A 23,137-nucleotide genomic window follows, 5' to 3' on the forward strand; every position below is an offset into this window, starting at 1 on the left:
ATAGAATGTGGTTACTCAATAGTCTAGCATCTATAAAGGTGTTTCAAGAGCATTCCAAGAGAGTTGTATTCACATGTAGTTAAAATCTATGACGCAGATGTACGTTTGGTTATCTAAAAAATAAACTCGTAACGTAAGATCCGCGGCGCTGGAACTCGACTGGGAGTCTGGTGTGGATAAACAAATAAATAAATAAGAGACGAAAACGAAAGTATACAATAAAATAGTTGATCGATCAAGAAATGGCGTCAACAATGGAGATACTGTGGAAACAAGCGTTGAAAACTTTCGCAGGTCGTAACTCCGTGGGATACAGACTTTGTCAAAAGAATTTTGAACTACTACGGAGTTTAATGAACAAAGTAACAGCTGCTGACGTAAGATTGGATCGTGATGTTTTGGAATCTGTTCAAATGCAGTCAGCGCCCATGTGCGTTGTTGACATATTCGAAAATCAAGACATTACTATCGCGATATTTATATTGAAGCAAGGTGTAACAATGCCAATGCATGATCACCCAGGAATGCACGGCTTGCTGAAGGTACGATAATTCTTTCTTTCTTATAAGTATAAAAACCCCGAATGTCAGCAGTCTCTACTACAATTTGCCACAAATTTTCAAAGTTGGAATTTGTTCTATTTATACACGTGCTCAAAATTTGAATAAGAGTTATGAACAGAGAGCAGCTAGAAATATTTGTCTCCGATCAAGGAAAATTTATATTATTTTTCTTTAGAGTTAAATTAATTTCTCTTTCACACACACAGGTCATCGCTGGGACTGTGAAGATAGACAGCTTTACGCTTGAAATCAGCGGAGATCATATAATGGAACCGAACACTGGTTATACCGCGATTAAGCATCCAGGAATGTTGGTCAAAGACACAGATGACGCATGTGTCTTGACACCTAGAGAGAAAAATCTTCATCAAATCTCTTGCATCGACGGTCCTGCTGCGTTTTTGGATATATTGAGCCCGCCGTATGACGGCGAAGAATATGGAAATATGCGTCCATGTACATTTTTCAGAATAACTGGAAGTATCAGATCAACAGAATCTGGAGAAAAGTCAGAGAAGGTGCAGTTAGTACCCAGCGAAAGTCCGCCAGATTTTTTTTCTATAAGTTTAGAATACTTGGGACCTCAACTAAGGTGATTTCAGTGTTGTGATAATTGTGGTAAATTGTTTAAGATGGATTCCTTTATGTTTCAAATCTATGTTGACTATCGCAAGATTGAAGTTTTGAAGATAGAATTTACATCTTTCACACTGTGTTCTCTTACCTAGTTTATTAGAAACTCTATTTTAACTAGCTCTTCCAACCAAAGTTTTTATAATTCTGAATAAATTGAGAATTCTCTGCCATTCTCTTGAAGCAGAAAGTCGATGAATTTAACCTTTTTTATACAGTTTCAATCATGAGGTTGAGTTCAGAACTTTTGCTCCATAATGTATTAGCATGTCTAGAATCTGTCTCTTTGATAAGGTGATTCAAAAAAAAAAATAATACATATGAATGTAAGTTTTGGATCTAAAATTGCTTTGTTGCCTTGATATTCAATAACTGAATTGATTAACAACAGTGTGGAATATCTCAGTTTAGTTTCATTACTTGTATCTCTAGAAGCCAGAAGCAGTTTAGACTGACTCTTCTATCGCTTACCATACGATATTAGTTTTAAATATAGAAATTCTTGTAATCATTGACTAAAAATCAAAGTAAAACTGAAGAAAAATGGCATCAATATGATTATAAAAAGAGTCAAATTATGTAGTACATTATTGAAGTATTTGGACAAATAGTGTAAAGTTACTGGCCAGTGTTAATTTGGAAATCGAATCATATCTCTCCTTGTGTACGTGGACTGAGTGAATTTGATTTTCTTCTACTATAACTTTTTAAATATCACACCAAAAGAAATGTATTGTACGTGGTGAATTTAACGTGTAATGATACCAATTGCACAATAAAATTTTTCAGTTTAATTGATGCGTAGTATAAAATAAATGTATCTAAGTAACAGATACCGTTTGATTATGTAGCGATTCGAAACATAGCATAAAAAGAAGAGATACAATTAGTGTCAAATTGTTTCATAGAATGGCTGCATCTGTTTTCACATACTTCCTAATGAGTAGTTTTTGCAACTCAATTGTATACATGCCGATATTAGATTAAGGAAGTCATTAAGATGTATAATTTTAACTATGGATAAATAATTTTCATCACTTTTAACCTTGTTAAGTTGATTAATGTGAATAAAACTAAGTCGTTGCGTTAGCCAAAGCAATAACTATGTTCAATGATTAATGGGTGATTGCAATCAAAAGTACTTAAGGACCAATACTATTAGGTTTAAACGTACAAATGATTCTATAAATGACGTGTACTTAACTAGTTGATACTCTTTAGTTTGTACAGTATTAAAACGGAAAAAAATATTCTTGAATTGTTTGATAAGTACTATATAAATATGACATATCATAAGTAAAAATTTTGGCAACGTGGTTCCTGAACCTTGTCTAAGCTAATTTTTAGAAAATTGTTATTCTCTTTTTAATATAATTTTATACACCCATGTTAGTAGTAGAGTTTTGGTGACTTGTTGGTTTAACTGGTGATTACTCATTTTCAAATTATTCCCAGCAGCGAATAAAAAGAGTTTAGGGTATTCGGATGTAATATTTATTTTATGCCTTATCTACACGATCATTAAATCAAGTATTTAATAAAATAAAATTCGTTTACAAAATATATTTATTATGTCAAACCTTTCCCGACACTTTGGATCTTAAATCCATAAGTAAAATACGAAAAAAAATCATTCATGAGATTGTAATTCCGAACGAATATCGTTATATCGTTGATTTGAACATACGAGATGTCTTGAACAAATGACTTAGTTTTTGTGAAAGCTTCGTCTGGCAGAAAGAATGTACAATTCACTTTTAAACCTCACTTTTTTTGTAAAAGCATACCAAAACTATCATACCGCGTTCTGGAGTTACGATTTTAATAACGAGTTCGGAAGCGTTTTATACAATTTTGTCAATTTTCTATGCAGCTTCAAATAATATCAGCATGCAACTTGTCATTATCGTGTCATCGTTAATATTCAGATACAGATCTCAGAAGTAAGATAGATATGAAATCTGTATCCAATCTAATATGCATACGCAATGTGTCAATCTTTATCCGGCATCTTTCATTTTACACGGTCATGAAAGTACGAAGAATGCTCAAAAAGAATTTAGGCTTTTAAACTTTTTTTGTGTCTTACATGAAACTCCATTCCCTACTTTCTTTCTACTAATTAACATTGTTTTCTGCTGTTTCTTTTGCTTTAGCGTACATATAATTTTTATTTCAGAGTGGTGATGAGATAGGCCTAATTAAATGTGTCCGACAGTATCCTGACATGCTTTTTTGCAAGCGTTCAACAAGGATAACAAAACGTATTTCACACGGTTTTCCTGTCCGGAATGATAAATCGTGTCTAATTTCGGCAAATGAACAACTTCATAATCAAACTTAGCGATCAGTAAGAAAAATTCGGAAAAGTTGTGGAAAAATAAAAAAAGTATAGGAGCGAGAGTTGACTGTAAATATATTTATCGTGTTTCCGCCAATTTTCTGAACCTTTCTCCATGATTTACACAAGCATGGTTACAGACGCTATCATTTCCCAAAGTTTGAAACGATTTTATTACTCGGGGGAAAAAGGGTGTAAAATACGATTTGCTTACTTGGACGGTGCTTCAACACCCCCTTACAATTAGCCCAGTAAATTCTGTTGTCACTCTCTCAGGTCATACACGAAAGCTTCTAAGCTTCATTTAAAAACTTCGTTATTGTATATCGAACGGCTTCGCTCATTGTCAAAGTTTAGCTGATTGTACTTTCGCCATTTTGATGTCTTCGATATAATGCAATATTGCTGTCCGTGTAATCCATAATTCGTCTCTGACATTGGCGAACGTACTGCTGTTGTTTATGATATATTTTAAACGCGCCTTTGATTGTTATAAACGCCATTCCGCCCTGCAACAGATTTATTCATGAGCTAAACGTTCCTACAGGTAAACAGCAAAGAAAAAATTCTCAACTAAATTGCAATGGACGCATACCAACAAGGTTCTCTGGAAATTAGAATTTACGCTTTCAAAAAAGATTTTGCCGCAAATACTAGCAATCGTAGGAAGCAGAAGTGCACCACACAATACTCTAGTTGCAGATACTGGATCACTCATTGGTGGGACGTCGGATGATTGCAGTCTTTCATCCTCAATGTAGCTGAATATTGGATAAAAAAAAAAAAAATGAGTACATCACAACTCCGGATTGAAAAAAAATAAATTAAAACATAAACAATCAGAATTGATTTCTACGCACCTGCTTGGCAAAAAGTGTCTGAGGATTGGCACTTTGGAAGCGTGTCTTCTCAATAAACTCAAAGCCTGATCTTCCCACCTGAGCATTTTTCCAAGAACCAGCATAATTGGTATTGTAGGCAAGCCGACCAGCAAGACAAGGGGATCTGCCTGCTCCATCATAGTTAATCCATCTTTATGACCAACCACTTGCATCACAGTAACAGCACCGTAAGTAACAGCAGTCCAGTAAATTGAGCCGACAACTATACCAGCTGCTATAAATGGACAAACGCGGAATATCACGCTATCCATTGTATCCAACATAACAACCAAAGGACCTGTAAAACATAGTTATATCAACAGGTACTAGGATATTCTCCTGTGTTTCCATTCAACAATTTATAACTTTTCAAACGCTCTTGATGTATTAAAATGACTTCGTTACCCATGTCTGGATATATGATGATATACTCTGTATTGCATTGCGGACATGAAACGTCTTCGCCTGCTCTTCCTTTCTGCTTGACATCAACCCAGCGTTGTATACAGCCTTGATGGACCCATTTTGTTGTTCCTCTACAATGACACGGCTTGACCCATGATGCAGTGGCGTCATCTTCATCGGTTGCAAAGCAAACCCAACAATACTTTCTACTAAAATTATACATTTTTCTTATATATAACGATTTCAGTATAAAGTTTCTTTTACCTGAAATGATTATCTACCAAATGAAACTGTGACACTGACATTCAAAAAAAATGTATCGTACATTATGAAAACATGTCTTACTCTTCTTCTGAAGTTAATGCTGTTGCAGTTTCTGATGTTTCATTAGGGGTTGATGATCCGTCGGCAACATCTACAGATAGTTCAGTGTCTGTGAGATTTGGTAATGTGTTTCTAGATGTATCATCTTCGGGAGATGATCCTCTCCATAGTGAATCTGATGTTTCTATTTTGTAAGTAAGTAGTATTTGGTAATAACAACATTTGAAATTCAATAGTAGATTTATGCCAACTTCATTAGGTAAGCAGTTAATAAAATGAAATTTCAAGTATAATTCTAAAAAATGCATAGTAATAAACAGAACAACTTGACTCTCATTAAAGCTACAGGAGTAAAATATTGTTATCAAGCCCTCTATCATGTCTTACCGCTATAATGTTCCGCTGTCGATTGACCAGAATTAAAAGTATTTCCAAGTCTTTGTAAAGTTTCCTCAACACTGGGAAGTCTTAGTATCGGCTGACTTTGATCGGGGTCAACTCTAATCACTCTGCCTTGGCTGTCCAAGCCAAACTCTGATGAGGATTGACTGGTAGTATCAGACATTGTGATAAACGAGACGATTATTTTCAGAATATGCTTAGCATTGCTGGCCCTAGAGAAATAAAATAAATGTTAATTTTTCATGGGATAACAGATTTTGAACACTGTGGAAGTTTCATTAAAAAAGCTCAGGACAATCAAGCCTTGTTCACTGGTGTTGAAAACTGGAAAAGTATCGTAGCTAAATATGCTTGAGAGAATCATTTTAGCATGAGTTATCGATGCATTCACATAGTTATTTACAATTGTTTACAGTACGTGCTGAAGTAGAAGTGATCAATTTTTCTTGTGACTTGTAACTTTGATCAGGTAAAATTGGAAACACATTTGCCCTTTAGAGGACTGGCCTGGCTCTTTTAGAATTCAGCAGATAACTTGAAAATTCCACTAGATTTGTTAACTATCTATGTACATAAATCACACCTCTAAAAAATATTGAATTTCAAGCGAAAAATGCTGGCCCTCTGAAGGTTAACCATGCTCGTGGTTATCATAATCAATTATTGACTTTTGATTGGATAATCAAAAACAAAAGCTTACACAAAAATGAAATATTGGGAAAACTGTAATCAGCCTTACAATATTTCGTAAGAATAATCGTATTAGCTATTCGACAGTGCACAGTTGCAGTAGGTAACGTAACAATTGTCTGATTCGATTCCACAAGATTGACATCATGTAAAGTGGGAGCAACTTTTTTACGTTACAATAATTGTTATCACATGACAAGGTTCGAGGTATATTTTTCTTTGCTTTGTGTGTTGATCCAACGAAATACTTATATAATAATTTATAAAGTTTATTGGACGTCACTTTTAGCTACAAGGAAATGTCACTTTTACTTTGAAAATTTGATGTTGTCTACATAGAGTTTGAAATTTTTAAGTTATTTAATCCCAATAAATTTAGCGGATCAAAATTTGCGGTTTTTCGTTGAAAGGTAGAAGAAAAAATTAACATACACTTCAGTGCGTTGAGGAAAAAGTGAGGTTACTTCATTTACTTTATGGTGCAGTTTTTTTTGGTACTTTTTCTTGGAGATAGTTCAAGGTTAATTTTGTCAGTTAATTCTTGATGGTAACAGCAAAATTGAAGACGTGGGTTCAAAGACTTTATGATGTATGTAAATAAAGATTATAAGGATAAAAGTGAAGAAGTTTTTCACCTGACAGCATCGGCGTACGTTGCAGCTCTTATTTGCTTACTCACGATAAAAATGTAAAGCCTCAAGTTCTCAAAGTGCAAGATAATAATTATGAACCAAGTTTACTCTAAATTTCGTGATCTTCTCAGAGAAAACAAGTGTCCAAGTTTCGTCATTTCAGAAGATATGATTATTTCTCTGAGTAAGGTTGGTACTTTGGCTCCTTGGCCAGGGCGAGTGATGATGAATTGAACTGAGCAATATATGAAATTCACACGCAGATTGTACCACTTCGAGTTTGTGAATTCGATCGCATTGACGTCTCGATACTTCGTCGCGATCGTCGCGGGTTTCCGAATTTAAAACTCGCGAGAACCGTGCGTCTCAGTTTTCAAAATATCAACAGTGTGTTATTTATTTTGAAAACGAAAACGTGAACTTAAATGCAATCAGCTCGTGAATGAACAATACTCTAGTCGCATATTGAGAGAATATATTTGTGCCATTGTGACATTAAAACGAAGAAGTTGAACTAACGAACGACGGAGTTTAGACGTGGTTGAAACGTTGGTTGAATAACAAATACAGGTACAAGCAGATCTGCAGATGAAAAATAGCATCATTCGCTAAGATGACAACGATAATTTATTATGCACCGGAAAAATATGTCGCAACCTATGATGGTAGAAAACTGAAGCCAAAGCTACCGAAATATTTGATTAAGCTGAAAATATTGACGATAAGGGAAAAGATTATCGCTAGGAAGTACGGACACATTTATTTACGTAAAGTTTTTGGAAAATATCATCCCTCGGAGTGCAGACGATATTACGGTATGAAGATGTTACGAAGATCTTTCGAAAAACTCAAGGCGCATTGGTTCGAGGTGAAACAAATTCACAGATTAATATATAAAGCCGACGTCTTTTACAAGGGAAAATTAACTAAGAAAACATTCAGTGAATGGCTCTCTTACGCCGTGAGGGCGAAGATGATTAAGAAACAGAAAGATATCGTAAGATGGAATTACGACGAACGATTATTAAAAATTACAATGTCTACTTGGAAAACAATAGCAAAGAAAAGGAAAAATTTTAAGATTATACGACACAACGCAATAGAATTATACTACTCGATGTACACTTTGCTGTTATTACTGAAACTATCGGATTATTTTCACGAGCAAATAAAGCAGAGTTTACTCGAAATGAAATCCATTTTAATTGGAAGATCTATTTTCATGCGAAAATACATGAGAAGATGGAGATCGTATGTATTTCAACAGGTGGATGAGTGTTTTATCATTGATTTACGTACCTTGATTGTGCTCTTCTCTCAACTGTTGGTTTTCGGGATGACGTTTACAAAACACTGATCAAAAAATTCTTCACCTTCATTTTTCAAAGTATATGTAATGTTTGTGTAGTTTATGTTGAATCTCACCTATTATTTTTGTTTATATTGCACAATTGACAAATTCTGTCCAAATTAATTCATTCAATGATGAGGGATCTTGTACTTCCTAAAGCAAGGTTTGCCTAATTGGGAGAGTTCAGCCAATATTTCAACTTCCAGAAAAATGAGAGAAGTCTCAGATCCAAGGCAGAGAATTATTATACATACAAAGTGAGCGGATTTTATTTTGCACGTTGGCGGAAGTACGTTTGTTATAAATGTACAAAACGAGAAATCGTTCAGATTTGCATAGACCTGTACGAAGACAATTTATTAAAAATGGTGGTGCAATTCTGGAAGAATAAGTAATTGAGCAAGAATTTTCTTTGGAAACGAGAATTACGCATGATTTCAGTTATTTCATGTAAAAATATTGGTTATTATATAAACGTCAATAATTTATGTAACATATTCTTCTCAGGACCACATTACAAATTATTGAAAAGCAACGCATGATGGTAGCAGCTAAATTTCACGATGATATGCTCAAGCGTAAATTGTTAAAAACATGGAGACGTTATGTACGTCACAAATTACAAGGGAGAACCCTGAAGCACAAAGCAAACTTTTTTTACACAATGAGATTGAAACAAAAAATTCTAGACGCTTTATCGAACAACGTTACCTGTTGCAAAAATACCAAATTGGCGATGCAAAAGTTGAAGCTGTTTTACAAAAGATTGTTGATTTTAAATGTATGGAATAAATGGACGATCATGATCGATGAAAAAAATGATTTCGAGTTAAGGGATAAGATTTTAATGGCAAAGTCTTTCTACAAGCGGCATATTATTGGAAAATGTCTAGAGAAGTGGATCGAATATAAGATATTTCAACAGAAAATAAAGTCATTGAATGCAAAGGCTTTCGATTTGTGTAGAACGTTTTACTGCAAGCAATTCTTGAACACGTGGAAAAAGACCTACAATAAAAAAAGACGAATCATCTTATTGGAAGAAAAAGTATTTGACATTTTTGTTCAAGTGGAATAATTCTATCGTTTTGTTTCAAATAATATTTTGATTTTTTTTCACAGGCTCTCCAATTTTTTAAAGACTCCTTACTGCAGAATGCTATTTCACGATGGATAAGATCTTATAATAACAGAATATCTATGAAAGCAAAGTACCTGATGTCAAGTCTACATTATGAGAAGAAAATAGTCGGCAAGTGTTTTACTGCCTGGATTAATTTTTGCAATGAAAATATTCGGGTGCAAAATTTATTGAACGAAGCAAACGAGTATTATTTAGAAATGCTGCAGCGGAAAACTTTTAAAATGCTATCAATGGTAGGTAATTGTTTTCTGAATGGATTGTAAAACGTGTTGCAAATTCATACAAATACATCCAACGATTTCTGTCCAACGTTTGAAGGAGATTGTAAATCTGATGTGACTTTGTAAATTCAATGAAAACGGGATGATGAAGCAAATATTGTTGGAACCGGAATTCATGTCTGATTTCTAATGATTTATTGGTAATAAATTCTTGTATTTTAGAATATAGAGAGAAAAAAAGTAAAACGGGAGAAGATAGAAACGGTCAACAACTTTTATAAAAAGACTCTTGTAAATAGAGTATTTGGAAACTGGCGGGAGCATTGTCTTCGGGTGAAAGAATTGAATAAGAAAGTTGAGGAATATAATCGAAGGGCACAAAACAAGTTGAAACTGAAATTGATTTTACAATGGAAACTATATGTAAATCATAAAAAATCTAGTTTCAGGAAAAGATCGGTGTCTAGATCTTACTATCAAAAAAAGATATACTCGAAAACGTTTGATCATTTGAAACACTACGTAAATTATAGAAGAAGCAAAAAAATTCGTTTGTCTTATTTGGAAGATAGAGTAGAAAAAATTGAATTCATTGCTAAAACAATATATTTTCAACACTGGAGAGTGGCTAGATTGTTGCTTCTAAAAGAAAAGTGTAAACTGTTTCATGCTCATGAATTCCACCAATCTCATTTAAAACGAAAATACTTTTGTTTATGGAAAAAGTTTCTGTTTAATCATAAAACAAAGCGTCAACACCAGACCAATTTGAACAACATTATTAATGTTTTCATCTTGAAAAAGTGTTTAAAGATTTGGTACATCAGATATGGAACTCTGATGAAAAATCATCTGAATCAGAGGTGGGCTGATAAAATTTACGAAATGAAAATCAGTTACAAGTATTTCATCGTATGGAAATATTATACTGAAGTTCGTTTAACAGAGAAACAAGAGATATATAACGCCAGAGAGTATCACAAGAAATTAATTATTAAAGAGGGTCTGCAACACTTGATTAAATTCTTTCTCAGTAGCACAGAATTAAGATATGAAACACACTTAAATAATGTTGCGATGAATTCCGCTCACGAATTTGAATTGTTGAGAAAGTATTTCAACAAGTGGAATAAAACTGTTTTCTGTAAATCTCAGACTAAATCACAAGTAACTACCAGTCGAAACGATCTTGAAAGTTACACACCTATACTGCAATCAAAACACAATGATAATATATATGCGTGTAACTTTATTCCCCGTTTTGTGATACCTGATTTTATGAAAGACGAGATTAAATTACGTTTCGGCATTGGACATTGTTCCGATAAAATTCCAGTTATCGTCAGCAAGGTAGAAATACCGAGAGATCGTACCCCAAAGACTGAATATTTTGTCAAAGACGCAAAATTAAAAACAAGGGTGTTATCTTCTCGATTGAATGATAATAACAAAGGGTACAAACACTTGTCAGGTCAATTGATTCCGAATCAGTTTGAATTGAGAAGCAAATCAAGAAATGATCAGAAATTTTCGATGGATAATCTAATGAGATTTCGCAAGTTGAGGTTGAATGCTAGTGAAGTTTTAGCTAGAAAAATAACGAGCTCTAACGAAATTTCATATTCACTTTCCCCTGATGGTTCAAAATCAGATTCAGATTCAATAAAAACGTATCTAATAGAAAATCCTACATATTTTAGAAATTTAGGTGACGAAATCTCGTTTGAAAGTAAACCACAAGACGAAGATTGTAATAAAGAGAACAAATTCAAATTGTTACCACCGTCAGCTTTCTATGTTGCGAAGTGAACGTCTGAATCAACGAAAATATTGTAAGCATTTACCAGTGATTTTTACAATAGGTAGGATATTGACAATTTTTAAACATTCGCAAACCCTATTCAAAAAATGAGGAGCTGAATCGATTTGTCTTGTCACCACCAATCATAATCGAACGTTATTTACAAATATTCCTTCAGATAATTATCTGGTAATTACACGGTGTTTATTTTTACACCGCAAATAATTTCAGCTCAAGATTACATACAATGTTTAGATTATGGTTGTGCGAACTATCGGATGATATTTCGAATTTTGTTGTTTATTTGAAATTTAGTTATAAAACAGTGCTTCTTCTATTATACTATATGTACACATTTCAATAAATACAATGGTACCAAAATTGTGTACCATAGTTTTTCCATTCAGGAATAGTAGTAGACACGTCTATAAATCCATACCTGTAGCTAATAATAATCATATTAGCCTCATTTGGACCTCTTAATTTTGTTAAGCTCACCCTGCTGAAGTGCTGCATCGCCGAAAATTTCCTTAACTTTTCGTTTACGATCTTGGTCACTGAAAAATTCATACGATTGGTTAGAGATGTATTAGATATTGATATTATTAATTCACCTAGATAGTAGGAAATTTTATGCAGCTTTCCTTTTTTTTTTGTTTCAAAATCAGTTTGGGTAACACACCTTTTAATTTGTTGTTTGATCTGTACTTTTGCCAAGAACGCTGTATCCCTTCTGACTTCTCGTATTGCACCTTTGACTTCTCTTTTGTACTTGTGCAACAATTTTTCTCTCTCTGCTTTCTCTTTGGACATTGGTTTATGTCTTCTCCCGTCATATCTGTGAAGGTACGTAACATTTTCGACACGTAAAAAAATAAGAATAAATCCTTTTTTAGGAGAAATGAATAATAAAAAGTGATTCGTGATTCAATTACTTACACAGTCTCTATCCTTGGTTCGTATAGCCTCAAAGCTTTTGGTTTCTTTTTCTCACGAGTAATATATTCCAATTTTTTATCCTTCAAAGTATTCAAATCTTTCAGAATGCACCTGACACGCTGTTTCACATTTTCTGGATAATTACTCATTTTATTCATGCTTAAAAGTTTAATGATGGGTTCAAATATTGGATAAGCTGCGTCTAGTTCTTCGAGTTGAGTTTTAAACTCAGAGACTAAATTCACCGCAGTTACAAATGTTCTGATCCTGAAATTGTCATCGATTTCGTTTTCATTCAAATCAGTTGCCAGCATAAGATTTGATTCTGGATTGATTTTGATTTTTGTCTGATCCGTGTCTACGACCAACAGATTACTCAATTCTCCTATACATTTAAACGGCGGAATTGTTTTTATTACTTGAACAGAGGGCTTTGGTGTACTCATATGTATGACTCCCCGTAAAAAGTTGATCACTGATGGCGAAAATCGTTTCGATAATAAAGTGTACTGAAAATGAAAAGCAAATCACATGCATCATTTATTAAAATGGAGTGTAGATTGCTTTAAAAAATGTTCAAACCATCATTTCAATGGTTTACTCTTCTGTGATCTGAGAGTTCACCGACATCCTGTGTAGAGGAAAGGAATAAAAATAAAGGGTGTTATTACCTCCAAAACAAGGGTGCAGATGAATAGCCCTTTTGAAATGTCACTTCTACTTCTGACACGACATCTCGTTAATATTTGAGACATAAATACTATAGCTGGAGTAACAACCGGATGCCTGTAGTCAGAAGTTGGAAATAGAAGAGACGCCAGTTTGAAGAGAATCAGCTGAAAAACACGTACATAATGAAGAAATATTAGAATGACATTACTTAATACTTGTAAAATACGTATTTTTTGCTTGACATTCATCGCTTACAGTGTCTAGGTCAGGATATTTCTTTTGGTGTAGTTCGAAAGTATCGTGTTTCTCTTTCATTATCTCCTGAATGCATGTTTTAGCATTTCCTGGAAGCGCATGCGTAAGATCATAGAGATGTGGACACAGTCTATAACATTACGAAATTTATATTAAAAATGCATGTTCTCAAAATACAGAATTACTTCTTCTTTAAACTGTATTTTATAAGTTTGATATCACTAGATTCATTTAATACACACCTATCGAATATTTGAAAAGAATTGCCTATATCTCTGTCCTCAGCATTCATCATACATTCATTCACATGTTGAAGTAAATATGCAAACAGCTTGGCTAATTTTTCTTTGTTACTTTCTGCCAGCGATTGATGATTGCATTTAATTATTCTTTCTACAATAACTGATTGATAATCGGCATTTTGATGCTGCAACAGTTTTTGCAATTCTTCGATGCTCTCTGGTGCTGCATAGGTGTAAGGCAATTCTTCGCGAGCTTTTTCCATCATTTCTTTTCTTTTTAAAAGATCTGCTATGATTAGTGCAGTTCTTTCTTCTGTGGAGAGTTTTTCTACTTTACTCGATTCATTATTTACAGTTTTCAGTATTGATTTTAGTGGAGTAGAAGTTGGTTTCGAATATGGCATTACTTTTTGGGTTACATTTGTTGAGAATTTGACATTTTTCATCAACAATGGCGTATCCTCTTCGCTTGAGGATTCATCCATTTTCAAATCAGACAAGTTGTCCTCATCTGAATCATTGTCATCTGAGTTTTCCTCTGCTTCAGATTCAATGTCGGATTCCGAACTTTTATCCTCAACACCATTGCCTGATGATTCAGCAGTAATTGGAGATTTCGAGATCTTTGTACTCGTTGCTGCTCGGTTGTCATTTTTCTTTAAGAGATCAGCATCATCAGAAATTTTTCGATGCTTATTAACCTTAGCTTTAGTAACTTCATTATCATCAGATATCTTCAGAACTGGAATATTGTCATAAGGGTCTTTAGATTTGTGCTGTATTTGATTTCCATTATTAGGCACAAGTTCTGTATCTGTTTTTAGTTTCTCCTCAAGCGTTTGAACATGTGCTAAATCGTTAATCAAGTCTTCTGGCATTGTATTTTCATCTTCCGAGGACTCTCTGCTCTCGCTTTCCTCGACACTTTTATTTTCATTGTTATCCTCAAGGTTCTCATCATCTTTCTCTTTACTGATACCATTTACTACTCCATCTTCGCCATAAGTAAGTGCTTCTTCGTTTATATCCTCTACAACAAATCCATCGTCCAGATCATCGGCTGATTTGTGCTTCGACGCATTGTCTGCATTTCCAGCAGAGCCTTTCATTCTTGCCAATCTGTCAGCCTCCAGCGTTTCAAGTTTCTCTTTTTCTTCTTTGGCAATTTCTTCTTCAGACTTAAGTCTGTCGGATGGCGTGCCTCTGGCTTCAAATTTCAATTCTCTAAGTGCGATATCATAATCGTCGACCTTTGTTTTCTCATAGGGTTCTTCTACACGTTTTTTCGAAGCATTCACGATAGGCAAAAGATCTTTCCATTCGCTATCAAGTTTATCAGTCAAGTCCAAGGTTTGTTCCCGTACCTTTTGCTTTTCGGCTTTGCGTTTCTTTGACTCTGCTATCAACTGTTCTATTAAATCTTTCCTAGACATCGACGAGTCAGATTTTGATAGAAGGCCACCACCGAAGTGAGCTTCGCTTACAAAGTCTTTGTCCAATTTTCCCGTTTTATTTTCTTCATCGCTATACTCGTCGTCATCACTTCTTGGGTCGTCATATTTTTCAATTTCTGCCAAAGTTTGACCTCTGTGCGTGAGTAGCTCCTCGTCGTTCAAATTAAAGATATTCTTTTTTTTGTGTGCCTTCATTTTCTCAGCAGCAAACCTAGCCATCACTTTATCTTCCTGGGTCATGGCAGAATTTTTTTCACCGATACGTCTGTCTACAAACGTATTACTTTTGTCCTTCACTTTGTACTCGTGGAGCAGAGTATTTTTACGTTTGTTTATTGCCTTTGCACGTGCAACGCCAGGCAGTCCACGATCCGCCTTATTCTTCCGACCCAAGACCTTGTGTTTTTCTTTATTTATATGAACCTCAAATGCATTCAACGATTTCTTCTTACTTTGGTTACGTTTTTTGGCTGTCGTTTCAGCCAAATTACGCTTCTTATTCTTTACTTTCACCATGATTGTGAATTAAATCTGGAAATAAAATTAATATTAGTCGTGACGGTAAGAAGATACTTTATTACAATCATGACATAGGACCCATTTTCCGATGTAACTAAAATAATTATTTCGGTACGAGACGAAATATATAATGCCGAGGATATGATATTTATAATCATGAATCTAATCACAATTGTTATTATAAGTAAAAGCTGAAAGAAATGGAAAATAAGAGCCTACAGAGGTTAATAATGCCGACGCGTCGAAATCTAAGGAGCACAATCTCTTTGTTTAAACAAAGTCACAAAAGGTATGTTTAGATTGCATTGTTGAGTTGAAAATTGCCCATAATATTATCACATATTATTGCAAATAAGGAATAGCCTCAGAAATTACAAGTGTAACATAACCTAACTGTACAGTACAATAAGCTCGCGTAGTGGGCATTGAAAAAATTATCTGTTTGTTTAGATAGAGCTCAGAAGGTAAGAATACTTACTTACAATTTGTAGAATACCAAAAACCGTATAAATTTCTCATGAATAACCAACAAATTTCAGTACACGTGCAACAGCCACAAATTCACTCCGTCAACTGCACGCGAGAATCACGCACGCCAAACAATTTCCAAGCGCACGCGCTGTGCGGCGGTGTATAGAGGAAATACGTCACCACGGCGCCTGCAGATAGGCAGCCGGAGTTACAATTTTCAATCACACGAACGAAATAGTATTCCGGTATTGCCTATCTGTAGGCGCCGAAGTGGCATGTTTCCACATTTAGGTCCGGTATGTTCCAGCGGTTCCAGCCTTACTTGACGCCTGCTTGGAGAATTGAGTTGAATATGAGTACAGGTGTGCATGCGGAGTTGCCAATCCGAGTAAAAGCAAGCGAGTAAATTAAGCAAAGAACCAGGAGGCCGTTTTCAATGTTGCGATTAAGTTATTCGATACTTACTTCACGGTATAATGTGAAATAATCGAGTTAACCTTGCAATTATGTTCAATTTCCGAAAACTGAAGAAATTGCAATTTTTGAATTGCGGCGGTTAAATGATACTTAAAATATTTCACGCATTTCGGGTATTTTGCATGCAATTATTTTTTCATTTGGTACCATTGTGTATGTATGCATAGTAGATAAGTCTCTGAAATTAAGGTAATAACGATATCAAATGATGGATGAGGAAGAAGCTGCACAAGTAAAAAACGTTAAAATTTTCGTAAGAATTTTACCTCTTACGAAAATTTGTGAATCTCTTCTGAAGCTTGATGACAACGGAAAGGTGAGTGAGGAGGATTATAAAAAATGCAATCTTGTCGTCATATCTACAGTACTGCTAAGGTGATTCGATCGGTCAGACAGTAAAAGCTGTAGAATCGGGATTTATTTACTTGTCCATGTAACTTCAGTGCCGACGTATGTAATAAATGAATACTTTGACAGGACATGTACGTACGCTGTTCGCAAGATATCAAGTATGACAGAGTAGTGAAATCCAAAAGCCCGGTTTATTGGCGGTTTGCAACGGATCGAGTCTTCTACAACTGCTCACAAGAAGAAGTTTATGAAAGCGTCACCAAAGACTTGCTGAAAAAGTGAATACTCGTTCATTTGCAGTAACGAATAAATACCATGTTAAAATTTTCCATCGCTTAAGCATTTTAGATGGGGCTAATAGCGTTCTCGTAAGTTACGGACAAACCGGCACTGGAAAAAGCTTCACAACTGCTGGATTGAGAAACAATTATGAAGTAAAAAACATAACTTTAAAGTGATCTGAAAATCATACATACCGTAATGCCTTGTTGCTTTCTCAGATTCCTTAATTTATTCGTGCATGTTAATTTTTTTAGCACAGAGGCATTATTGCACGGATGTTATCAGATATGCTTGAAGAGAAACGGAATAGGAAATATTCCGATGCAATCGAATATCGCATGAGCTACGTAGAAATATACAAAAATCAAGTAAAGGATTTGCTGGTCGGAAAAAACGGCCGAGCAAAATTTAATATCCGTGAGGCCTTGAAGGTTTAACCGCTGTTGAGCTCTTTCGGAGTATTGACTATTTCACCCGAAACGTGTCTAAAAGTACTTCATAATTTATTCAGAACGTTACTTCAGTACCCGTAAACAGTGAAGATGAAACTCTGAAGAAAATATTCGAAGGCGAAGCACGCAAGTCAATCGAACAAGGAGAAACGTACGATGCGTCCCATCAAGGCACGAGCATCCTTACATTTCACGTGTCGAACACCAGTTTGATTACATCGTGGGCAGTGGCGACACATTCGAGAGTAAGATAATGGGGGATGAATTGCATGACGTAACTGTCAGGAGTAATCAGAAAAATTTTTGCAGATTCACATCGTCGATATGGCCGGTTTCGATTCTGTTGGAAATTCGGGTTGCCGTAAATCAGCCGAGCAAATTTGCAACGCAAATTTGGACAAGGCAAAATTGGAACAGTTTATTCTCGCTTTGCGGAACCCGAACAGATCCAACATCCCTCGGCACAGTAGCAACTTGCTCAAATATTTGGGTCACGCATTCGAACTAAGCTCTTTATTGCGGTAATCAGTCTTATATCTACACCGCAGGTGAAATTCATCGAACTTAAAAGTTTTTGTCCAATTATGAACAGTTTCATCGCACACATCCGTGTAACCGACGAAGATCTAATTTTGACATTATCAACGTTGAGATTTGCCAGCAACGTGAAGAAGTTGAAACCAAAGAAGATCCGGTACGATGTTATGCCAGAATCTGACATCGAGGTGGGGAAGTTGCGAGAGAACATTGCTCGCTTGAGAAAGGAGTTGGCCGTGAACAATATGCTCCTTCATCAGGAGCCATTGGGGAACGTGTCGACGGCGAGAGCAAAGCAAATCGAACAGGATGCCATTGACTTCCTAAATGGTGGCTTGGACGATTTGATGCTTTTGAGTTTGTCCCAGTCTCAAATATTGCTTAAGACGTTCAAGGAGTTGTTTGCAAAGTTGGTGATAGCAATGTCCAATTAACCTTTGAAAATTCTCACCATTTAATAGCAAAAAAATCACTACGTTTGCAGGCTTGAAGCAGACCACAAAGTAGCCTTGGAGCAAGCAGCGCGAGATGCTTACGATTTGGCTGCAAAAGATATAAAGGGTTCCACCTTGTCACTGACTAAACCGTCCAAGGTGATTGAAATGTTTCAACTATTCCAAATACGTGCCAGATAGCGTGAAACTAAAATAAGTTCGAGTCTACAAGATGTCTTTAAGACACAAGACGCCAATTTGACGTCGAAAACTGACAGGGGGGGTACATGTATCCGGGGTGACCGTTCTTGATAAAATTTGAACTGCAGGTGAAACTCGGATCTCGCTTCACCAGTTCAAATTTTATCAGCATCGGTCACCCCATATGCATGTGCTCCCCTTGTGAATCATAAGATGTAGGTCATTTAGACGTATTCTCGTACGATTTGTTATCTAGAAGATGGTCACACATTAATTTATGTTGCTTGCATTAGATTATCAACTGCAAATGGGTCACGCCTGCTAATCCGTCTGGCTAATTACCACTGGTATTAAATAGATTGATGATCTGATTGTTAGATTGTAGTAACGAGTGGTACTGGGAAAATACGACGTAAGAAATCTACTGGGGAACGTTTATCGAAGGTGACATCGTCATCTTCAGTTGGCGAAGATGAAACTGTGATTGACAAAGTTGGCGAAATAGAGGATCAAGGTATACAACGTAGATTAGTCAGATTTGCCGGTAAAGCTACTACCGCAAAAGGTTTATCCAAAATTTGACTGTTTTCTCATTAAACAATTAATGGACCGTCTGAAACAAAAGTTGGGAAGATAGAAAAAATCGCTCAATAAACTTCCAGTAATGTTATTTGCGCGAATAACTTGAATCAAGGAACCTCCTTATTACGCAATAGACATGATTCTGAGAAAATTAGAATGATAAAAATAAAATACCGACGATTTGAGAAAACTTTTCAAAATTAGAAAGTTCGAAACGACTGAACTATTATTCTGATTCTGGTATTATTTTTATCCGATTCGAGTTTACCATCATTTGCATGAATAATGTTGACGGCAGTTTTTTTAACGGCTTCTTCTCTTTTTCTAAATATTGATTCAGACGGATCAACTGTTTTATCATTAAGAAATAACAGCAGAATTATTATATAACTTATTAGCAGTGATTTGGGACCATTGACCAGTGTTCAAGAAAACTAAATTTTAACATTTCTTTTGGCAAACTATTATATCTTAGACCACGGATGGCCAATCGGTCGATAGCGATGCGATACGCAATATAGGTAGTGTTACAAACGAACAAAGCATAATACCAAGTTTCGTATCATCGAAATTGATATTGACGACAAATGAACAAAAATTACTGTCGGATCGTCAGTTTTTAATTCTGCATACAGATTATACGTGAACAAGTTTTCGGGTTTTACCCGATTAATATCGAGTAAATCCCACAAAATTTGGAGTCAACAGAATTATAAATGATATGGTTCGATGAATACGTTTTGTGCGCTATAATAATTCTAATGTTCAGTCAATGCAAAAGATTTTTATAGCAACAAATTTCATGACCTGCTTCGACCATTGAACTATTGACTCAACAGAACATAAATTAGAACAAGCTTAATTAGTTTTGGTAGAACAATTTCATATTTTTAAAATCAAACGATTGAGGTGCGTTCAATAAAATTTTTTGTCATTTCAATCACACATTTTCTTTATACGAAATTCACATTATCACAAGAAACTCATTTTGAATAAATTGATGGTCAGGATGATCATTCAAATGCTTCATTCAATTCTATATTAAGTTGCCACAACTATTTCGTCCGGCGAAAATATTTCGTTGAATTGAGTAAGTATTATGTTCGCCGCATTTGACAATAGAGTTTAGTGAAATCAAACAAATATTACTTGACTTAAATCATCCTTTCCCTTCGTGACTGGTAAACATTTAAGATTGGTAGATCGCACTGAGTCTGGACAGTGAACAGTAGATCTCGGGCTTCATCAAGTTGGCTATCCCTGCCTTAGATGGATCATTTTCTAATCAATTTGACCGTTGAAACAGGAATAACGATCGGGCCAGGACGGGTAATCCCTGCGTTTGGGCCTGTGGTGAAACTGATGAAGATTCAGAGATATGGGGATCCATTTGATATGGAGATTATGCCTTGTTCCAGGCCAGTGAGATCATCAGTAGTTTCAAAAGTAATTAGACGGTTGAGTTACTGTACTTAAAATATGATGAATTGGTGCTGTTATTTGTCCATTTAGTATACTTGATAAGTCCAAGCTATGTTTCTGAAGGACAGCGAGATATACGATCACATAAATTGCCATTTATCGAGTCAGCAGAAAACTTGAACTTGTCAAAAAGACGTTTAGAAGATGTCTTCCGACCCGTTTTTCACCTCGAAATAATATCCTTACATCCGAAAGATGTCAAGACATTTTCTAAACATCATCTTGGAGATATTCAGTACGTTTTGTGCTGTCTGAGTAATAACGTTAATGGAAACGGATACATCATCATGTGATACATCACATAGATATTGAAATATGACGGATGCCCTTGTCGCCGAAAATAGCGATTAAACGGTACCCGAACCAAACCACGACTGATATCACGTACTGGTTGGTACTCACAGTCAGAGTATACCTTTGATAAAAAGAAATCTTCCTGCCTAATAGACGCCGCAGAGAGATGAGGCATTCGAATGCTATCTCAAGGAAGATGACAGTGCAATGAAACTGAAGAATAAACTGAAGGAGAAGGAGGCGGCCAGAAAGGCTGGCCAAGAAGTACTGATGGACTTGGTTTTACAGCACAAGCGAATGAAAAATGAGATGGAAAGTGCGAAAATAGAGCTTCGTAAGCAGCAAAACATTCGGCACCTGACAGACAACGAAGTTTACGACGACGAAGGCAGAGTGCTTATTCCAGAGATAGAGCAACGTTTGTTCAATGTCGTGACAAATCTGGAAAAAAATTTGAGCAATATCAAATGTCAGGTTATGCAAGCTGAAGAGGAGTTACGGCAATTAGTCGAGGACGAACTTGATGCTAGTTTTGAGCTCGAGTGTGCGTTTCAAACCTTTTGTCAAAAGACTTATAACCAGGTAGTACCAAAATTAGAAGAAGATAAATCGAAAGACGAAGCTACTGCGCTGGAACCGATCGATGCTACCGAGCAAATGAGATTGCAGTTTGTCAACCTGCAGAAAATGATGCAGCGTATGATTGAAGTAATCTTTTCAAATTTGCATTGTTACAATTCCGTAGAACAGCGAATATTTTCGAATTCTGATTAACAAGTGATAATATTATCGGCTAAAGGAAGGTTAAGTTGATTAGAAATAGATTTACTTCATGAATGGAAGATTAGGAATTTGCCAATCAAAATGACACAGTAAGAATCAATTAATTCGCTTAAGTCAGAATCGTTGACTCAGTTTGTTTGCTCTACCATTAAATGCAAAAAATAGGAAACAGAATTAGGAGCTGAGCGTTTTAAATTTGATTACCGGTTACCGTACGAAAAAAAAAAACACCATATCTGAGAATAGAATTGAAATTCTTTTAGTGTACCGATTCAAATTCATGAATTTTTACAGAACAAGACTGCACCGAAGAAAGAATGGCATGGCTACATGAAAAACCAGAGAAAATGATGTTGAAAATGAAAATCACCGAAAAACAATACAAATTATTGGTACGCCAGCCCCCTAGACATCCCTAATTATAGACAAATCAGGGTACACATTTACTCCGAGCGGCCTCGAGTTTCGCGGCGATATCAGCCACGTGCTAACAAAAGAGCAGCGCAACTGCTCAGAGTGGACTTGTAACTTGATTTGCCTGTAATTAGGAGTCCCTATAGGGCACATCACGGAAATAACCCGGTACACAGTATCACAGCCGATTCAAAGAACATAAAACAATAACTAAATAAATTATGAATAATCGTAGCGAATAAAAACGATTTTCCGAAAGTTTGAAAAGGTTTCTCGTCGGTTTTAATTTTTTGTCGCCAAGCTACCTTACATACTTTTGAAAAACAAATTTATCAGTAAATATTATTAAGAACGTGACCGTAAATTTGAATTTTTCCGATCAATGAAAGTCAACTCATACAAGCTCCCGTATGATCAAATCAAGTAGATCTGATAGGGCGGTAGCCCAATTAGTGCGGAATGCACGAGTTATTGCATGTCGACTGCTGGTAAAGGATAGTAAAGGCTTAGATGCGACAGCAGTGCAACTGTACGAAGATATCGGTATTCCTATCAGCAAATTCTACCGCATTTTTAGAGATTGCACCGTACACGAGCGCTATACATATAGTAACTGAGTTAGCAGCAGTAGACTGAAAATTATCACGACACATGGATGTGATGATTAGATGCAGCAGTTGCATCGAGTTCAAATACTCGTATTTCCGCTTACTGATTGTGATTAATAAAAAAAATTTTAACAAAAAACATAGAACCGCTCAATCATGTATCCATAGTGTCTGTCCATGTCACAACTTGCCAACTTTAAGATATACCTATGTATAAAAGTTTCGCGCTGAAGTTAGTTAGGGACGCCATGGATTGGCAGCGCTGCAGTCGCTGCCTTTTACGAGACTCGACAGTAAGCA

General features: G+C 35.6%; 6 protein-coding genes across 14 annotated transcripts; 4 read left to right on the top strand and 2 right to left on the bottom strand.

The window, feature by feature from the left end:
• Positions 1–10: 10 nt before the first annotated feature.
• On the top strand, positions 11–3,712 carry LOC124224919 (2-aminoethanethiol dioxygenase). Its single transcript, XM_046637176.2, has 2 exons — positions 11–542; positions 770–3,712. Exons 1-2 carry the CDS (start codon positions 243–245, stop codon positions 1,157–1,159), a joined length of 690 nt encoding a protein of 229 aa, XP_046493132.1. The 5' UTR covers positions 11–242; the 3' UTR covers positions 1,160–3,712.
• LOC124224915 (E3 ubiquitin-protein ligase MARCHF5) lies at positions 2,158–8,289 on the bottom strand. 6 transcript variants are annotated; one of them, XM_046637166.2, is made up of 7 exons: positions 8,171–8,289; positions 5,535–5,761; positions 5,169–5,331; positions 4,824–5,032; positions 4,398–4,716; positions 4,133–4,298; positions 2,158–4,046 (listed from the first exon to the last, which is right to left on the bottom strand). In XM_046637166.2, exons 2-7 carry the CDS (start codon positions 5,710–5,712, stop codon positions 3,891–3,893), a joined length of 1,191 nt encoding a protein of 396 aa, XP_046493122.1. In that variant the 5' UTR covers positions 5,713–5,761; positions 8,171–8,289; the 3' UTR covers positions 2,158–3,890. The 6 variants fall into 6 exon arrangements, with proteins under 6 accessions (XP_046493122.1, XP_046493121.1, XP_046493127.1 ...); XM_046637165.2 differs by lacking the exon at positions 8,171–8,289 and adding an exon at positions 6,919–7,052; XM_046637171.2 differs by lacking the exon at positions 8,171–8,289 and adding an exon at positions 6,875–7,012 and having other exon boundaries at positions 5,169–5,238.
• On the top strand, positions 7,074–11,753 carry LOC124224906 (protein SFI1 homolog). Of its 2 annotated transcripts, none has more exons than XM_046637139.2 (5): positions 7,074–8,138; positions 8,429–8,613; positions 8,730–9,270; positions 9,345–9,599; positions 9,810–11,753. In XM_046637139.2, exons 1-5 carry the CDS (start codon positions 7,485–7,487, stop codon positions 11,394–11,396), a joined length of 3,222 nt encoding a protein of 1,073 aa, XP_046493095.1. In that variant the 5' UTR covers positions 7,074–7,484; the 3' UTR covers positions 11,397–11,753. The 2 variants fall into 2 exon arrangements, with proteins under 2 accessions (XP_046493095.1, XP_046493097.1); XM_046637141.2 differs by having other exon boundaries at positions 7,074–8,122.
• l(3)07882 (Nucleolar protein 14 homolog l(3)07882) lies at positions 11,668–16,080 on the bottom strand. 2 transcript variants are annotated; one of them, XM_046637143.1, is made up of 7 exons: positions 15,952–16,080; positions 13,497–15,481; positions 13,255–13,384; positions 12,999–13,163; positions 12,328–12,836; positions 12,071–12,226; positions 11,668–11,945 (listed from the first exon to the last, which is right to left on the bottom strand). In XM_046637143.1, the coding sequence occupies exons 2-7, from the start codon at positions 15,464–15,466 to the stop codon at positions 11,855–11,857; spliced, it is 3,021 nt and encodes a 1,006-aa protein (XP_046493099.1). In that variant the 5' UTR covers positions 15,467–15,481; positions 15,952–16,080; the 3' UTR covers positions 11,668–11,854. The 2 variants fall into 2 exon arrangements, with proteins under 2 accessions (XP_046493099.1, XP_046493098.1); XM_046637142.1 differs by having other exon boundaries at positions 15,948–16,072.
• A 545-nt stretch (positions 16,081–16,625) lies between these two features.
• On the top strand, positions 16,626–19,256 carry LOC124224803 (kinesin-like protein KIF9). The gene is made up of 7 exons (XM_046637007.1): positions 16,626–16,733; positions 17,305–17,467; positions 17,575–17,747; positions 17,812–18,023; positions 18,095–18,448; positions 18,524–18,632; positions 19,053–19,256. The coding sequence occupies exons 1-7, from the start codon at positions 16,626–16,628 to the stop codon at positions 19,254–19,256; spliced, it is 1,323 nt and encodes a 440-aa protein (XP_046492963.1).
• A 1,377-nt stretch (positions 19,257–20,633) lies between these two features.
• Positions 20,634–22,931, top strand: LOC124224920 (uncharacterized). 2 transcript variants are annotated; one of them, XM_046637179.2, is made up of 3 exons: positions 20,634–20,702; positions 21,186–21,740; positions 22,110–22,931. In XM_046637179.2, exons 1-3 carry the CDS (start codon positions 20,652–20,654, stop codon positions 22,164–22,166), a joined length of 663 nt encoding a protein of 220 aa, XP_046493135.1. In that variant the 5' UTR covers positions 20,634–20,651; the 3' UTR covers positions 22,167–22,931. The 2 variants fall into 2 exon arrangements, with proteins under 2 accessions (XP_046493135.1, XP_046493134.1); XM_046637178.2 differs by having other exon boundaries at positions 21,186–22,163.
• The last annotated feature ends 206 nt before the right edge of the window (positions 22,932–23,137 follow it).

The sequence above is a fragment of the Neodiprion pinetum genome, chromosome 1 (genome assembly GCF_021155775.2).
Source record: "Neodiprion pinetum isolate iyNeoPine1 chromosome 1, iyNeoPine1.2, whole genome shotgun sequence".
Lineage (NCBI taxonomy): Eukaryota > Metazoa > Arthropoda > Insecta > Hymenoptera > Diprionidae > Neodiprion > Neodiprion pinetum.

What these genes read in the sequence shown, in the direction of transcription:
- LOC124224919 (XM_046637176.2), top strand. Translation starts at nt 243, where the DNA reads ATGGCGTCAACAATGGAGATACTGTGGAAACAAGCGTTGAAAACTTTC. An exon ending in GAATGCACGGCTTGCTGAAG is followed by an intron (nt 543 to 769) that starts GTACGATAATTC and finishes TCACACACACAG; the next exon opens with GTCATCGCTGGGACTGTGAA.
- LOC124224915 (XM_046637166.2), bottom strand. Translation starts at nt 5,712, where the DNA reads ATGTCTGATACTACCAGTCAATCCTCATCAGAGTTTGGCTTGGACAGC. An exon ending in GCATTAACTTCAGAAGAAGA is followed by an intron (nt 5,033 to 5,168) that starts GTAAGACATGTT and finishes GTATAATTTTAG; the next exon opens with TAGAAAGTATTGTTGGGTTT. An exon ending in CATCATATATCCAGACATGG is followed by an intron (nt 4,717 to 4,823) that starts GTAACGAAGTCA and finishes TATGTTTTACAG; the next exon opens with GTCCTTTGGTTGTTATGTTG.
- LOC124224906 (XM_046637139.2), top strand. Translation starts at nt 7,485, where the DNA reads ATGACAACGATAATTTATTATGCACCGGAAAAATATGTCGCAACCTAT. An exon ending in GTGCAATTCTGGAAGAATAA is followed by an intron (nt 8,614 to 8,729) that starts GTAATTGAGCAA and finishes TATTCTTCTCAG; the next exon opens with GACCACATTACAAATTATTG. An exon ending in CTTTTAAAATGCTATCAATG is followed by an intron (nt 9,600 to 9,809) that starts GTAGGTAATTGT and finishes CTTGTATTTTAG; the next exon opens with AATATAGAGAGAAAAAAAGT.
- LOC124224803 (XM_046637007.1), top strand. Translation starts at nt 16,626, where the DNA reads ATGGATGAGGAAGAAGCTGCACAAGTAAAAAACGTTAAAATTTTCGTA. An exon ending in CCGAGCAAAATTTAATATCC is followed by an intron (nt 17,468 to 17,574) that starts GTGAGGCCTTGA and finishes ACGTTACTTCAG; the next exon opens with TACCCGTAAACAGTGAAGAT. An exon ending in GAACTAAGCTCTTTATTGCG is followed by an intron (nt 18,024 to 18,094) that starts GTAATCAGTCTT and finishes AATTATGAACAG; the next exon opens with TTTCATCGCACACATCCGTG.
- LOC124224920 (XM_046637178.2), top strand. Translation starts at nt 20,652, where the DNA reads ATGGAGATTATGCCTTGTTCCAGGCCAGTGAGATCATCAGTAGTTTCA. An exon ending in GATCATCAGTAGTTTCAAAA is followed by an intron (nt 20,703 to 21,185) that starts GTAATTAGACGG and finishes CCTGCCTAATAG; the next exon opens with ACGCCGCAGAGAGATGAGGC.